The sequence below is a fragment of the Arachis duranensis genome, chromosome 10 (assembly GCF_000817695.3).
Source record: "Arachis duranensis cultivar V14167 chromosome 10, aradu.V14167.gnm2.J7QH, whole genome shotgun sequence".
NCBI lineage: Eukaryota > Viridiplantae > Streptophyta > Magnoliopsida > Fabales > Fabaceae > Arachis > Arachis duranensis.
Window position 1 is genome coordinate 104,445,084 of NC_029781.3, and position 15,708 is coordinate 104,460,791.

General features: G+C 30.1%; 2 protein-coding genes, 1 non-coding gene and 1 pseudogene across 4 annotated transcripts; 1 reads left to right on the forward strand and 3 right to left on the reverse strand.

Annotated features, from left to right (window-relative positions):
• Positions 1–727: 727 nt before the first annotated feature.
• Positions 728–4,532, reverse strand: LOC107472028 (thioredoxin-like protein CITRX, chloroplastic). Of its 2 annotated transcripts, XR_008004067.1 has the most exons (5): positions 4,237–4,532; positions 3,611–3,733; positions 2,038–2,118; positions 1,272–1,452; positions 728–983 (listed from the first exon to the last, which is right to left on the reverse strand). XR_008004067.1 is itself a non-coding variant. In XM_016091602.3 (4 exons), the coding sequence occupies exons 1-4, from the start codon at positions 4,453–4,455 to the stop codon at positions 1,336–1,338; spliced, it is 540 nt and encodes a 179-aa protein (XP_015947088.1). In that variant the 5' UTR covers positions 4,456–4,532; the 3' UTR covers positions 1,045–1,335. The 2 variants fall into 2 exon arrangements, 1 of the variants encoding a protein (XP_015947088.1); XM_016091602.3 differs by lacking the exon at positions 728–983 and having other exon boundaries at positions 1,045–1,452.
• Positions 4,533–8,161: 3,629 nt separating this feature from the next.
• On the forward strand, positions 8,162–12,746 carry LOC107471869 (trihelix transcription factor ASIL2). The gene is made up of 2 exons (XM_016091389.3): positions 8,162–9,104; positions 12,023–12,746. The coding sequence occupies exons 1-2, from the start codon at positions 8,391–8,393 to the stop codon at positions 12,422–12,424; spliced, it is 1,116 nt and encodes a 371-aa protein (XP_015946875.1). The 5' UTR covers positions 8,162–8,390; the 3' UTR covers positions 12,425–12,746.
• A 95-nt stretch (positions 12,747–12,841) lies between these two features.
• On the reverse strand, positions 12,842–12,915 carry TRNAN-GUU (transfer RNA asparagine (anticodon GUU)). Its single transcript has one exon. It is a non-coding gene; the product is annotated as a tRNA-Asn (tRNA).
• Positions 12,916–14,956: 2,041 nt separating this feature from the next.
• Positions 14,957–15,708, reverse strand: part of LOC107471870 (uncharacterized) — a 1,153-nt pseudogene continuing 401 nt past the window's right edge.

The window sequence follows — 15,708 nt, forward strand, 5'->3', positions numbered from 1 at the left end:
ATTACATATTAAAATATATTAATACTTTTTTTTATTAAAATACAATTAAATATAAAAAAAGAATATTTATTGCCATTTGCCAATTTGCTACGTTGTGCTAAGGGCTTCTTTGCTGTTTTTTTGGGGAATTGCGCTTTAATTTGAGCTTCTCAATGTCTTAAAATAATTTTTAATTTCTTTCTGGATGAAACTCATCGACTGAAATAAATAAATTCTTTCGCAATCATATGAAGGAGTGTTTTCTTCTTTTTCGATAATGGTGTTTTCTTCTTCCTCCTCTTCATTCTACTACTTTTTCACACTCAAAATATTTATTTTTAAAAAATACAGTAATTTATAAATGCAATAATGTTATTTAATTCCTTGATGCAAAGTTGCGGATATTATGTTATAATAATATTAATTTTAAAAAAAACTTTGTAAATATAAAATGTGTTAATAAAGCGGCGTTGTTTTTCTTACACTTAATTATTGGACTCTAATTATTCTATTTAAAGGTTTAGGTTCTAATTTCTAAATAATAGCATTGACAAGATTAACCTAATTTAAAGAAGAACAATTAGTTTGTGGTGGAAACTCAGGTCGACGTCGACTTCACGTGAAGTCGATAACTGAGAACCGTTAGATAATTTAACTAATTTGACTAAATTTTCATCTAATAGTTCTCAACTATCAACTTCACGTGAAGTCGGACTGCACCTGAGTTTTAACCAATGCGAGTCCAAAATCAAGAACTAATCTCTAATGTTATCAGAGTTCACTTCAATGAAGAGAGAATGGTCATAAAACTTGTTGCTTCTAAAGATCAAATTCGAAAAATAAGATTTAAACAACTCAAACAACTACCTGATGCTACTTTTCATGTATCTTGCAAGCAAATCTGACAATGTAAGCTTCATTCTCGCTGAAGCCTGTTTCCTTGTCTTCTGTTTTTCGTTTTATTATTTCATAGGATGTTAGAAAACCATTCTTGTCACTTGCAACTGCAACCCCAAAATATAAAAATAAAATAAAAAAGTAAGCTGAACATATGAGAAATACATGGGCTAGAATTAGTTGGAAATAATTGCATGATTTTATATTTCATAGGAATGGAGTGCACATACAAGATTGTGTTACAATGTTTTCATGTATTTGCACATCCCATGTGACACTAAAAGAACATGTCGAGCTCAAGGCTTACACAAATTTATCATACAATTTATGACATTCAAATGCTAAAATATCATATGAATTGGTTAGCTCTTCAAATTGTGTTGTGGAGAGGTTACCGTTACACCAGACAGGATATTGCAACCCCACTTTCTTTATGGCGAATCAGCACCATCTAATGTCTCACATTTCATTGTCAATGATGTCCCTCATCATCTGTATCGGGACCAGGCCTTCGGTTCGGATCGCATCCTTGTTCGGATCCGGACTAATGAAGAACACAGTCGGGAGCCCTCGGACCTGAAAGATATGGAGATTTAAGCATCATTGAGAAGATGTCTTCAAAATGGAAACAAGAAAGGAAGACGCTTGTGTCTAAAATCTAGATCTGATGCTAATGTTTGAAAAAACAACCAATTAAATATTAGTGCATGTCAATAGATATGTAAGATCTAACTATTTTATTGTCTTGAATAAATAAGGTAAGTACATCAAAGTCTATGATATGAACATATAAAACCGAAAATCAACTACCAAATCAGTCATCTGTATAGAATACATGTTAGAATACGAATATACATTGAAAATATGTAAAACAACACATATATACACACAAATACATTATAGCCGATTTGATTGCTAATTTTTAACGTATACATAACATTTTTCATATACCTGTGTGTGTGTTGAAAATAGCAGATTGTGTCATTGTCATATTTCGGAATAAATTATGAGATCAGACTGTAATCCCAATTTATTATATTTGGATTTCACTCGAAACATCACAACCCGGTAATTTTACACAAATGGTCACATTTTGGTGATGTGTAGTTGTTTTCTTTTTAATTTAGTAGTTTATTCGAATGATGGAAAATAGATTAATACCTGCATGTCACGTGCAAATTCATATTCATCATCTGTATCAACCTTCACAATCATCGCATTCTTCTCGTATTCAACTGCAAGCTGAAAAAATCTAAATGGTAAGTTGCGTCACATAATTAGTCCCTTTGAAATAATTAGTATTAGACAAGTTAGCTAATACCTGTATGAAATTTCAGTAAAAATAATGTAAACTTATTCTGCTTGTAAATTGGTTGCAAACTCGGGCATGGCACTCGGCAGAAATTACTTTCTAATTTTACTTAGAATATTATGAACAATTTTACAATCCATTAGTTAGTACTGATATTTTCTTCAGTAAATTCTGGAGAAATTCAAGGATTGGAGCTCCAATTACAGGAAAAAGAAACAAGACTGTCCATTAAAATATTCTACATTATGCTGCTTGAGCACAACATAATCAAACTCTCCAAACTTTTTGACCGAAAGAGTCCAACTAATTTTGACTGAAAGAAATATAAGTAATATTCTATTTTATGGTGTTTGCTCACAAGTAATACCTTATCTTATAAACCTTTTTAACTTAAAAACATTTATTTTCCACTAAGTTCATCCTAGCACAGTAAGAGAATAATGGTGATGGATAAAAAATGCAGCAGCCATAATTTTGAACATATCCTTGGAAAGTTTCATGAATTCTTAATCATCCCATCTTCCCTAACATAATAAGAAGTATTAAGATCTTTCACTCTCTTCCAAATTTTTCACTTCTGCTACCAATATAGTTCGGAAGAAAATCCCCATCACTTAAGGAATGTGCTTGCAATAAATACACCACATTTTGTGGTTGATCAGACCTAACCACATACTCTCCAATAGAAGGAGACCCGTAACAATGCATACGAACGAGATCTCAAATTTCTTGTCATATTACATAATGATGAAATTAATAATTTCACAAAACCAAATATATTCAAATATGAAATGACAAAAGATTTGAACTATATAAAGCAAGCCATTATGCCTTCAAATAATTGACTTCAAATTTGTCAAAACCAGCTATGGCCATCTCTAAAGAACAATGCTCCTAACAATGCTCTTGCAATAAATACACTATGTTTTGTTATTGATTAGTTTAACCAAATACATCATCAAATAGAAGGAAATACCTAACACTAGGGCCAAGGAAAATGAACAAGATTACAAACTCATTGTCATATTAGATAATTAACCATTTAACAATGTCTTAAAAAAAACCTGTTCAAATATAAAATGGCAATAGAATTTTGAAATATCAAAATAACCATTTCCATTAGCCTCCAATTACCCACAATAGCTGTTACTTTCTGCAAATAATTGAGATAAATATCGATAAGAATCAAATTTTCAGGTGTGTAAACCGGTTACAAGTAGATCTTTGTTCCACACGGTGACGCCAAAGGTTCAAATGATTAAAAACTCAAAATGATAACAATCTTCTTCTATCTCTATTGTAATACACACAATTTGCTTTCTAGAAAGTTGAAACCAACATCACATAAGCATTCAAGGATATACAAAAAGAAGAAAACAAGAGTTAGTTAAGCATTTACTTCATCAACTAAACCACATATACCATTTCAAGTTCTTGAGCCATTAAGATGCAGGGTCCACACCATGTTGCATAAAAATCAATAATAAGAGGCACATTTCTTTCCCCCTTTACAAGCTCTTGAATTTCCATTGCTGACAATTTTTTCTGCAAATCCAAAATAACAAGCAATGCCATTACTACTAGAAAATACATCAACATTTTCATAATTAGTTCAACAAAAAAAAAAAAGAGTAAGAAAATAAAAAATTCTTTCTTTTACATAAAAGTTACCAATAAGAAAAGATGTAAAATTTAGTTTTCAATGCTTTTATTATGCATTTTTTTTAAACAAAAAATTTTAAAATTTCTACTAATACTAACCTTTTAACATGTGCCGGACACATGATATCTAAACCCTAAAATTTTTAGGTGGAAAGAATACTCGTGAATTTCGGTATGCAGATGAATTGTGAATCAGTATGCACGAATTAGTATGTAATATGTCACTTAATTAGCGAATTTATGTAAGTATGATTTGCACTGTAGGAAGCTAAAAAGCAAAAAATTACAAAAAGAAAAGAAAAATCCATAACCTGAAATTTTTTGTTGTTGAAAAATGTTGATAAAATTGAAGTAATTTAAGAAAGATAAGATAATATGGGACATACCACGAGGTAATCTTCTCTGACGTATTTACCCTTGGGAGGGTTGCAGAGGAATTTTCTTGGCATGGTGGAGAGTGAGAAAGGGGAATTGGTTCTTGTTGAAAAGGTAGGGTTGTTGTTGTTGCGAAGAGAAACGGAGAATGGTTTGGAATTGGAAGAGAAGAATGAAATGGGTGAGAGTGTGAGTGTGGCCACACTCTGATGGCAATGGAGAAGAACCATTTTGAGGGAAGAAGAAGAAGAAGAAGAAGAAGAGTTTGGGGTTTATGTTTCTGTTATGGGGTTTATCTCTTTTACATTTTTCAGCTCCGTATTCTTTTTTATTTTTAGATTTTTTTTTCCCTGGAAGAAAGGAAACATGTAATAAGTCAAATTAAGGACAATAATTTTTTTTTTCAATTTCTCTGAGTGGTGAGTTGATTGATCTATTTAAGTATTGAGAATTTAAATTTTACTGTGATGGATTAATTTTTAATTTGTCAGACTAAAGTAGTGTTTGGTGAAGAAATAGAAATAAAAAGATTGAGACTGAATAATAAAAATTAAGAGATGGAGATTGAAATAAATCTTACTATTTTATTTGGTGTAAAATAGGAGATAAAAATTAAAACAAAAATAAAATTCTAATTTAGTTTGCCCAAATGGTAAAATTAAAATTAATTAATTGAAATGAGGATATTTTAAATACAAAATGTTATTAAAGTTTTCGTCTTTATCTCTAAAATTTTAGTATCTTATGTTTTCACTTTTTAGAAATATTAAAATACTGAAATTTTAATACCAGTTTTTGAACCAATAAACATAATATTAAATTTTAGTTTCTCTGTATCAATATCTCAAAACAAACCCTACTTAAGATATCAATTAACTACTCTATAAAGTTGGACTCGGTGATAAAAAAAAATTATCCATAAAAAATATTGAAAACTTTTAATTATTTATTTTTCGATAAAACTTTTTTTATTACTTAACAAATTTCTGACGCAAAATATTTTGAGGCCGCCATTTTTTTTATTCACCCTTTTTTTTACCAAATAATTTAATTTCATTACTCAAAGATAAGGTACGACCTTGACTCATTGAGAGATTTAGACTAAGGAGGAGAATAAGAAAACCTGAATTTGGTAAGAAAAATGGGTTGAATGGGTCAATGGGCTAGTGGGTTAGGAAATGGATTGGGCCTTTCTTCTTTACTTCCTTTTTCTCTTTAACCCGACTTAAAACTAAATTATCAGCAAGACCAAAAAAAAAAAAAATTTAATTATCAGCTAGTGTATGTGTATGATATAAACTATGATTTGATTATCATATTATACATCAATTGCAGATAACATTTTACAAAAGAAAAAATTTCTATCTTCAAAGATTCGTGAGAAAAGAGAATATGAATTGATTCGGAACATATTAAGTCAATCTATTCGACCTACGTCATAAAGAAGAATAGTTCATTACTTTTGGTGTTTTCAGATACCTCTAATATACTTTCAACATAACAATAACAAAGAAGTGGAAACATAAAGAAAAGGACAGAAATGGAAAGGAACCAATCAAAATAGATTATAGCAAGCGAAAAAGCTCCACCGTTTATTGGAATTGAGTTGAATAAATGACCAAAGTAAAAAAATTAATTAAAAAACCAATTTGAATTAATCGAATAGTGAGCTTAAACAACTATTAGAAGTTTAAATTTATGTCATAATTTATTAGCTAATAAAATTTTAAATAAAATTTAAATTTGCTATAGATTAATTTTTAGTCTCTTAGACTGAAAGATAAGTATAAAAAAAAGTAAATGGGTCTCTAATTTTTATATAGTTCGAATCTCGCCTTGTACATGCAGTAACCCATTGACCAGTGACAAATCCTTAAATAGAGTTTAGTACCGCGACGGATTAGTCCTTGACCTGCCGGGTTGGGTGATACCGTAGAAAACAAAAAAAAATATTACAAAAATGTCTCGGACTTTTAAAATATGAAATATTTAAATCTTTTTTTCTAGAATATATAAAGACTAATCTACCTTCTAAAAAAGTTTAGATATTACGCATTTTAAAAAGTGTTGAACGATTTTATATTTCTTGTTAATAGATGATTATTTGTCTTCAAAACAAAAAATCAAAGATTTATTTATCCTTTGCTCAAAAAATAAATTAAAATATCTGCTATATATGATTCCTCAGCACAATGACTAAAAAGGAGTCTTCATTAGAAAGCCATTAGGATTAGTGGCTATGAATCACCAAAAATACCTTTCAAAAGGCACATAAAAATAGAGCTAACACAACAAATAAAAGTGCAACCCTCTTAGTGACATGGAGAAGAGAAACTATTTAGATAATGACGCTTAAAATGTTTCTAAAATAAAGATGTTTTTAATAATTAAAAGTTAACATATATAATCGATTAAATTGTATTATTTTGGTCAAAATTAAACAAGATAAATCGATATAATCGAAAAATTAATAAACAAAATCTTGAACCAATTTAAATTAATATTTTTTATAAAAATGACTATAATTTTTCTATTATAAAAAATAACTTAAAATATTTCTTTTATATATTTTAAAAACTCTAAATCCTAATATATAATACCCCCTATTATATATTATAAATTAGATGTATACCAACAATTACAATGGTATTCTACAATTTATCAGTACAACATTTAATTTCTCTTATATTTACAATTGCATTAGCAATATGTAAAACTAAAACTACATAAAACTATATTCAAAATTATCATAATTATCATTATGATTGTATACTACATTTTAAAACGCATAGCATTCTAAAGCATATTTAATTTTTATACACTAACCGTGTAAATTTTTTTTATAAAAACATCTAATTTATATACAATTATTTTACATATACATCAAAAATCAACATTAAATTAATTATTGATATAACATATATATTAAAATAAATTAAACAACTATATATTTATACATAAATACACAACAATTAATTGAATAATTAATTTTATAGATATAATAATATTTTTAAATTATATATTATTATATTATAAAAAATAACTAATTTTCAAATTCCCAACCTAAATCATAAAAGCATAGCTATTAGTTTTTGTTAGAAATGGAAGCACATTAGCCGGTAGTGGAAGGAAATAAAAGGAAGGGATGATTATAATGAATAAAAGAAAAAAAACTTTGTGAAATAATAATTAGATGAAAACTTATGTGCATTTAATTTTAAGTAAAATTGATAAATGAGAGAGATTAAATCATTTAATTGATTTGATTAAATTTTTATCTAACAATTTTTATTTATCAACTTCACACGAAAATTATATTACTTATGTGAAAATTCAGGTGCAGTCAACTTCATGTAAAACTAATATCTGAGAGTCATTAGATAAAAATTTAGTCAAATCATCTAATAATTCTCAGACATAAATTTTACGTAAAATCGACTGTCTCTCAATTTTTAACTTCTTCTTAATAATAAAGTGATGAGAAATTGAAGGGGATCAAAATAAGAGAGAAAGGGAGTGGGTGACAGAGCCACGTGAGTGACCCACCACTAGTCCACTTCCACTTCCACCACCACCCCGAGGCCCAGTGAATGTCTTAGTTGGCTTCATATCAACGCTAACAGCCAAATATAATTCACAACAAAAACCACCATACACTACTACTTACTATATAACACTATTTATCATTCCTCACTATCAACCACTACCACTTCACACAAAAAAGTTAAGCCATTCACATCATTAACTTATTTGACAAACTCAACCATTTTTTTCTTATAGGAAAATGTTATTTCTATACCATGAAAAATCATCTACAAATTAAATCTGTAAATAGTGTTTTAATTTTTATTTTTCAACAAGCATGTTAGCAAATACACACTAAATAGTGTTTTAATTAAAATATTAATTTATTTAATATATTCACTGACATAATTATTTTTCTAAAATATTTACTATTAATTTATTTCATTTTCTTAAGTTAAATACTTTTTTTTTTCCTTCTTCTTCCCTCTTTTTTCATAATATTGTTAGCCATTCTTTTTTTTTTTTACTCTCTTTCTGTCTCTCACTTTCTAATGCTACTGGATGCCTTCTTCCAAAGACTGGTGAACTCGTTGCAGCAAGAAGGGTTAAAAATTTTATAGTTCATGGGTGGTTATGAGATATGGAAGACAAAGACGAGGACAGTAATAACAACAAAAATAACAACCAACATCATCATAACCACCCAAAAGAAGAGCCACTAATAATAAGAAAACACAACACTATTGGGGGCGGGAGCGGCAGCGGCAGCGGCGGCGACAGATTAAAGAGAGATGAGTGGAGTGAAGGAGCGGTTTCCACCCTTCTAGAAGCATACGAATCAAAATGGGTTCTTAGAAACAGAGCAAAGCTCAAAGGCCATGACTGGGAAGATGTTGCAAGACACGTGTCATCAAGAGCCAACTCTACAAAATCGCCCAAGACACAAACGCAGTGCAAGAACAAGATCGAGTCCATGAAGAAACGCTACAGATCAGAGTCTGCTACCGCTGATGCTTCATCTTGGCCGTTATATTCACGCCTTGATCTTCTCTTGCGTGGGACGGGGCCTGTGCCCACTGCTTCCACGCTTGCAGCTTCGCCACTGAAACTGTCACCAACACTGCAGGCAGTGCCGGTGACAGTGACGGTGGCTGCTGCTGCAGCGACTGGTTCTCATCAGTCGCTGCACTTTAGCAATAACCAACAACCTTTGATGTTGTTGGAGCAGCCGCCGTCCTCACAAGCCCTCCATCAACCACCGCCACCTCCTGGTACTGTTGCTGCTCCTCCACCTCCTGCCACCACTGCGCAAAACTCGCATGGATCCAATGGCGTTGAGAGAGTGATAACCAAGGTATTGATTTTTTGTTTAACTAAAACTTTTTCAGCTTGGAAATTATTGACTTAATTTTGATTTGTTTTTTGGGTTATGCTGAGTAATTAACGACTTCTTTGAATAATATGAATAACCATCAATCAAATAAAAAAACACTATATTTTAAATGGAAAAATCTAGGGGACCAGCAGTTTTGTTGAATTTTGGCCAGCATGTAACCAACAGAGGAAAGTGAGCCATTGGATGAAATTTCACACCAATCTCACACCATTAAATCATCATTGATGACTAATTGATGGCTAACAATCACAAAAATTGCTGGCCCCCTAGCATGGCTCTTTTTAAATTATTTATCTATATTTTAGTATTAAAATAAACATTCGTACACCTAGTAAAATAAACATCTGATATATCAATTATTCACATTGTTTAATATTTTCATTATTTATCTATATTTTTCTTTTTTTTAATACTACCTCTTTCATTTTTTTTATAATGTTAGTTATTTATATATATCTAAATTGATCCTTTGAAACCAACTTAAAATTGAATAGAGGTAATAAATTATGCATAAAAAAGTGGGAAATTAATTTAAGCGTAAATAGTTATATAATTTTCTCTTTTTCAGGGATATATTTTCTTTAATTTTAACCATTTTGAGGTGGGATTTATGCATAATTAGTTAAAGACTATATTTTAGGCTCATTATTTTGTGTGCGTAATACTTTGTTAAAATCATTTTCTCTCCCCCCATTTATTTTTAAAAGAAAAAAATACACCAACCATATATATAGGATTTCTGAACTTCTATGTTTAGGTATAGCTAGTAATTTTACTGAATTTTTGTTAGTTTATATGTTATTATAGACCGTAATATTTGCAGAAAGCAAGTGAAAAAATCATGCCCTTTAGAACATTAATAAAGGTATTGCAAGCACAGTAAGTGAATATAGTGACCAAAAAGTCATATTCCAATAATTAAATTGACTAATCATTGTTGGCTGAGTCAAGTTTTCCATTATACATGCTTAGATATGCATTATAAAATTCCAAAAATATTTAGTAATAAATAAATATTAGTAAAAAGCTATTAAAATTTATTATGTATTTTATAATAAATAAATATTAAATATGATAAGCAAGTTTAAGCTATTTAAACTGATTTTTTTTTTGTTTTTTTAATATTACCATATCATTCATTGTCATTGGACAAAAATAGGCCTCTCTATTGTGCATAGCGCCTGTTATAAAACTAGTTACTATTTGTTTTGTGAACATATACTATACAACCTCACAGAACATGTGACACAGTGACACCTTTGTCTTATGTTTCCAAATAGAGGAATGTTGTATGCATGTATCTACTTAAAATACACTGAGATACCTTTTTTTGACACCCAAATTTTTTTATTTTGTGCTAATACTTACTTTATTATTGGATGAAAAATCAAGTACAGTCAATTTTAAGTAAAATTTATAACTGAGAATAGTTAAATAATTTAATTGATTTGACTAAAGTTTTATCTAATGATTCTTAATTATCAACTTTACATAAAATTAACTATATCTGAATTTTCACCTTATTACTGTTAATTATTTTTTTTATTTTAATATATATGTCCTTACTTTAACATCTAAACTAAATTAACCATTAAATTGAGTTCGTTAGATATTCATAAATTATTATTACTCTATTTATAGGTTTATTCAAGTATCATAACTCAAATATAGATTATAGAGATTTAAAATGCACTTTTAACTTTTAAGATATAACCTTACACAAATCATTAGGTGATAGCTATTAGAAAGTAAGATTTGTATTTCTGCCCCTTTTAATGTCTATGCATGTGGAACTTCATTTTTCCAAATAAAAAACATTTTAATTTTAGGTTGTGGTATGTATACATTTAATTTGATGTCTACTTTGGGACACTAGAGAAAAAATAGAAAAAATAAAAGTGTGCATAAACAACAATCAATTAATGATTGTAGATTAGGTGTCTCAAATTTTTTGCACCAATGTTTTTGAGCAAATTTATATATACTTTTACTTTACAAATTTTTCACACATATATATAGTAAAAAAATTAGCTATTTTCATTCTAAAAAAAACATTTCAATAATATAATAATAAAAGCTTTTACATTTTATAATTTTTTAATAAAACATACTTTTATAATATTTTTAAAATATATTCTTAAAACATGTATTAACAAGATCCATAATACAATATTGGCACATTATATTGCTAAAAGTATTTGGCTTAATTATTCACCATCTTATGATTTATGTATGTAATAAGCTGTGATTAAATAATAATATTTTTTTTACTTAAATATCCAACTCCTAAATTGGGTGGAGTTAGAGTTTCCAAGTCAATCAATATCATATATTTATACATAATGTTAATTATCAAACATGTTTTGAAATTTACCCCCTTTGACATTATCATCAATTCAATAAATTTAGAACATCCAAAATAATAGCATACACTAATATATATATATATATATATATAGAACTATTATTTCATTTTTATTGTGCAACAAAATTAAATTCTTTATATAAAATGCGGCTCAGTTACGATAACATTAAAATCAGTTGGTAAAGTCAGATATCAATATAAAATACATGTTAGAAGATAAATATACTTTGATAATAGAAAAAGTTTAGAGGGCCAGCAACTTTATTAAATTCTGGCCGACCAACATGTAATCAGCAAAAGAAAAATGAAAAATCTTACACTATTAAAAACATCATGCTACTTGATGACTACAAATCACAAAATTGCTGATCCCTGACACTCTTTTTAAAAATAAATTAAACCATATATATAATTATATACAAATACATTTAATAACTGATTTTAATAGCTAGTTTTGATGTACGAATAATATTTTTGTATAAAATGTATGTTGATGTTTTGTGATTAACAGGAAGATGGGTTATTAGGAACTAAGTCATGTGAGCATGTATCTAACAAGAATGAAGTAGAGACTGATAGCAGCACACCAGCACTGTACAGTGAAAAGGATAAGCTTAGATGCAACAAGAGGAAGATGAAGATGGAGAGCAACAAGCAGCGGCGGCGAAAGGAGGAGATGGAGATAGCAGGAAGCATAAGGTGGCTTGCAGAAGTTGTGGTGAGATCGGAGCAAGCAAGAATGGACACAATGAAGGAGATTGAAAAGATGAGGGTCGAAGCTGAGGCCAAGCGCGCCGAAATGGATCTCAAGAGAACTGAAATCATTGCCAATACACAGTTAGAGATTGCTAGAATCTTCGCAAGTGTTAATAACAAAGGTGTGGATTCATCGCTGAGAATCGGCAGAAGTTAAAAAAATTTCTCTTTAAGGCGAAAACTCAGTTAGTTTCATGTGAAGTTGATAGCTAGTTGTTATTCATGAAATTAACTGTAGTTAAATCTTCACCTAATTTTAATATTTTTCACAAGCCACCTAAGGTAATTAAATTATGGAAGCTTGATTATATATCACCAAATGTTGTATGTGTATAGAGTTTATATTTATCAATATTAATTAATGTTGAGGGAGAGGGAGATTTGTATAACTTTGTAATTCGCCTAACTAGTGAAGATAGCATCCTACTTATCATGATTATGACGGTATAATGAAAATAATTCTCTCTCCTAAGTGCTAACCTTTAATATATTTGGGATTCTTATTCTATGATCTAATTTAGCAGAACATGAAAATCTTTTTTTTTTTTGAAAAAATTGGAAATTTGATAAAAATCGCTAGAAGGAGGGCTTGAACCTCCGACCTTATGGTTAACAGCCACACGCTCTAACCAACTGAGCTATTCCAGCTTTTAATAATTAATGATAATTCAACATTTTTAATTTTAGAAACAGAAAAAATGGTCACACTTATGAGATTCTGATTGGCTTTTTCAAAAGGAACAAAGAAATACTTTGAGCATTCTATTTCTATGCAACATAAGGCATTTTTGTAATTGTAAAAAGTTAACAAATTTGACATGATTAAAGGTTGTTGAAAAGCGAAGGTATTTAGCTATCTATGGTGGTGCTTGTTAGAAGGCATAGAGGAATAAACCCAAAAGAAAAAAAAAAGGTAAAAGTAAAAAAGAGGAGCTTATTAGCACAATAGCCAAAAATGAAGGGCATGCACGGCCATATTGTATTATTGGTTGACTCATCATACTCTTGAAAAAGTATTCCCATTTGCCAGTTATTGTGCTTAGAGCATTATTTCTGGCCCACACCAATAGAAAGTGAGCAATTGGCACCATGGGATTAGGTTAAACTTATATTTACCAATAGTATTTGCAAATATTAGTCTTGAATATAGAGTGATTTATTAACAATTTTTTTTAAATAAAGCTCTAAACCAATAGGATAATTGTTCAGGAAATACCTAAATGGAGAGTTGATACAAAAAGGGATTAAGGACTTCAGAATAAGTATGGTAAGAGATGATCAATTTGGTTGTAGAAATACCTACAAAGAATTTGATACTTAAATTAAAAGAATTTATAATAAGATAAAAATGTAGAAACATTGAGTGTAGGAATATTAGATTATACTTGGGGAAATTAATTGCTCACCTCTATAGGGTTGTTTCAGAAAGCATAAATCACTATCCAAAAGTTGGTAATAAGACTATGAAAGAATAAGAAAAAGAAAATATGAAGAATTTTTATTATATGATATTGTTATTTGGAGAACAATGATACCTATTTATATTAATTAATTACTAAATTGATTTTTGAATTTTAAAATAAGTTAAAACAACCCGAATCTCTAGAGAAAGATAAGCATAACTAACTTAAAGAAATATACGCATAATAAATTTTGTTTTTAAAAGAAAAAAATAAAATGATCAATAAAAAACAAAATAAGAATTTAATAGTTGATTTTTGAAGACGGCTCAATGATATATAAGAATTAGAGAATAAAAGGAATCAATTAAAAGGATTTCACTTGAGTGAAAGGTAAGGTGTGGCAACTTTATATCATTGCTGCCCAAATTGCCATAGTCATGAAGGGCAATTGAAGCTTAGTACAAAAGGATTTGCAATGTTATAAAGATTAGATTGAATGAGAAATTAAAGATATTATGAATGTGCAAGATTTAACATTGAAGGTGCTTTTGGCTTGACTAATTAGGGTTCAAATTTTCAGTCCCTTAAGCATAAGAACGGCATAAAATTACACTACCACACTTGTTCTATATAACTCCAATAACCCCAACCTGAATTAATTCACTGGTAGCTTATCTCTCTTATATGCACCCCGGCATGCAAGTAATGGAACAAAAGTATAGATAAGTAAAATAATATAACAATGATACTTAAACCTATAATAATAGTATTAGTAATATTAATTAAATCAAGTTGTATGCTAGCTCATTATTTATCACCATCTTACCTCAATTTGCTAGAAACATTATGGCTGTAGTTAGTTATGTTGTGATAATTAGCCACAATCATGTGATAGCCAGCCAGTTGTAAATTGAAGTAAGAAGATGATAAAGGGTGAGTTAACATACAACTTGATTAATTAATATTACTACCATAGACTCTAAAATAAGTAACTAATAATATTCAATTTATTTGTTTATTTAAATTTTGGCGAGATTCAAATTCTGTTTTGTGAATAAATTTATTGGACAACCAAAAATTTTTAAATAGATCTCAAATCTGCGATAAATTAATTTTTAGTCTGTGTGAAATTGAAAAATATTATGGAAACAGAGGCATAAGAAGAAAATTGTCATCAATAGCCATTGTTTTGTTAGAATCTATCTACATTACATCACTTACTGTACACTAATGTTTATACCTAAATATAAATGTAACAAAGAATAATTGTGTATGAATTATTTTATCTCTAGATTAAACGAATTTTAGTGCATCCAATTCCAAACACAACCTAAGAGTCAGGCTCAACTGGATACAAATCACCACAATTCTTGTTACAACTGCTTCCACCATCAAACACAAGCTTCAATAAGGCCACAGCTTTGCTCTTCCCTTTGGCGCTACCATGCTCCTGCACGTACACGATCCCATCCAAGGCCTCAACAGAAACGGTTTTCTCTCTAACTTCCATAACCGTTTCTTCACCACTACACCTCACCAAATTCAACAAACCCGAAATCGCATTCTCCTTCGTCCTCAAGCTACTTCCTTCGCACTCTAACAAACTCGACAACAACGGAATCCCCGAAACCTCACGAAACGCTTCTTCGCTCTCCTCGCACCCCGCAATTTGCGCTATCACTGCAGTCGCATCTTCCATTATTCCAATTTTTTTAATTCTCTCTTTTGTAACCAGATGGAATAGCGCTGATACACCGCCGAGTCGGACCATTATGGTCCGGTTCGGCGGATGCAGCGCTATTCCAAATGACGCCTTGAGTGCGTCCTTCACTGATCTCCTTGGCGAGTCGGAAGATTCGATTATGCCAATGAGAGAGTGGAGGATGTCGCGCCTGGCACCTACCGTGGGCCGGAATTCAGGGACGAAGGAGAGGAGGCAGTGGAGTGTGGCGGCGGCGGATTGGACGGCGTTGGGGGAGGATGAGGTGGCGTGGCGGGACAGGAGGTGGGCGATGGCGTCGAGGAGATGGTGCGTGGA

Bases quoted from the DNA above. Each gene is read 5' to 3' on its own strand.
- LOC107472028 (XM_016091602.3), bottom strand. From the start codon at position 4,455: ATGGTTCTTCTCCATTGCCATCAGAGTGTGGCCACACTCACACTCTCA. The intron at 2,119-3,610 runs GTATATGTGGTT...AGATTTTTTCAG, and splicing joins TGGCTCAAGAACTTGAAATG to CTTGCAGTTGAATACGAGAA. The intron at 1,453-2,037 runs GTATTAATCTAT...CATATCTTTCAG, and splicing joins AATTTGCACGTGACATGCAG to GTCCGAGGGCTCCCGACTGT.
- LOC107471869 (XM_016091389.3), top strand. From the start codon at position 8,391: ATGGAAGACAAAGACGAGGACAGTAATAACAACAAAAATAACAACCAA. The intron at 9,105-12,022 runs GTATTGATTTTT...TGTGATTAACAG, and splicing joins TTGAGAGAGTGATAACCAAG to GAAGATGGGTTATTAGGAAC.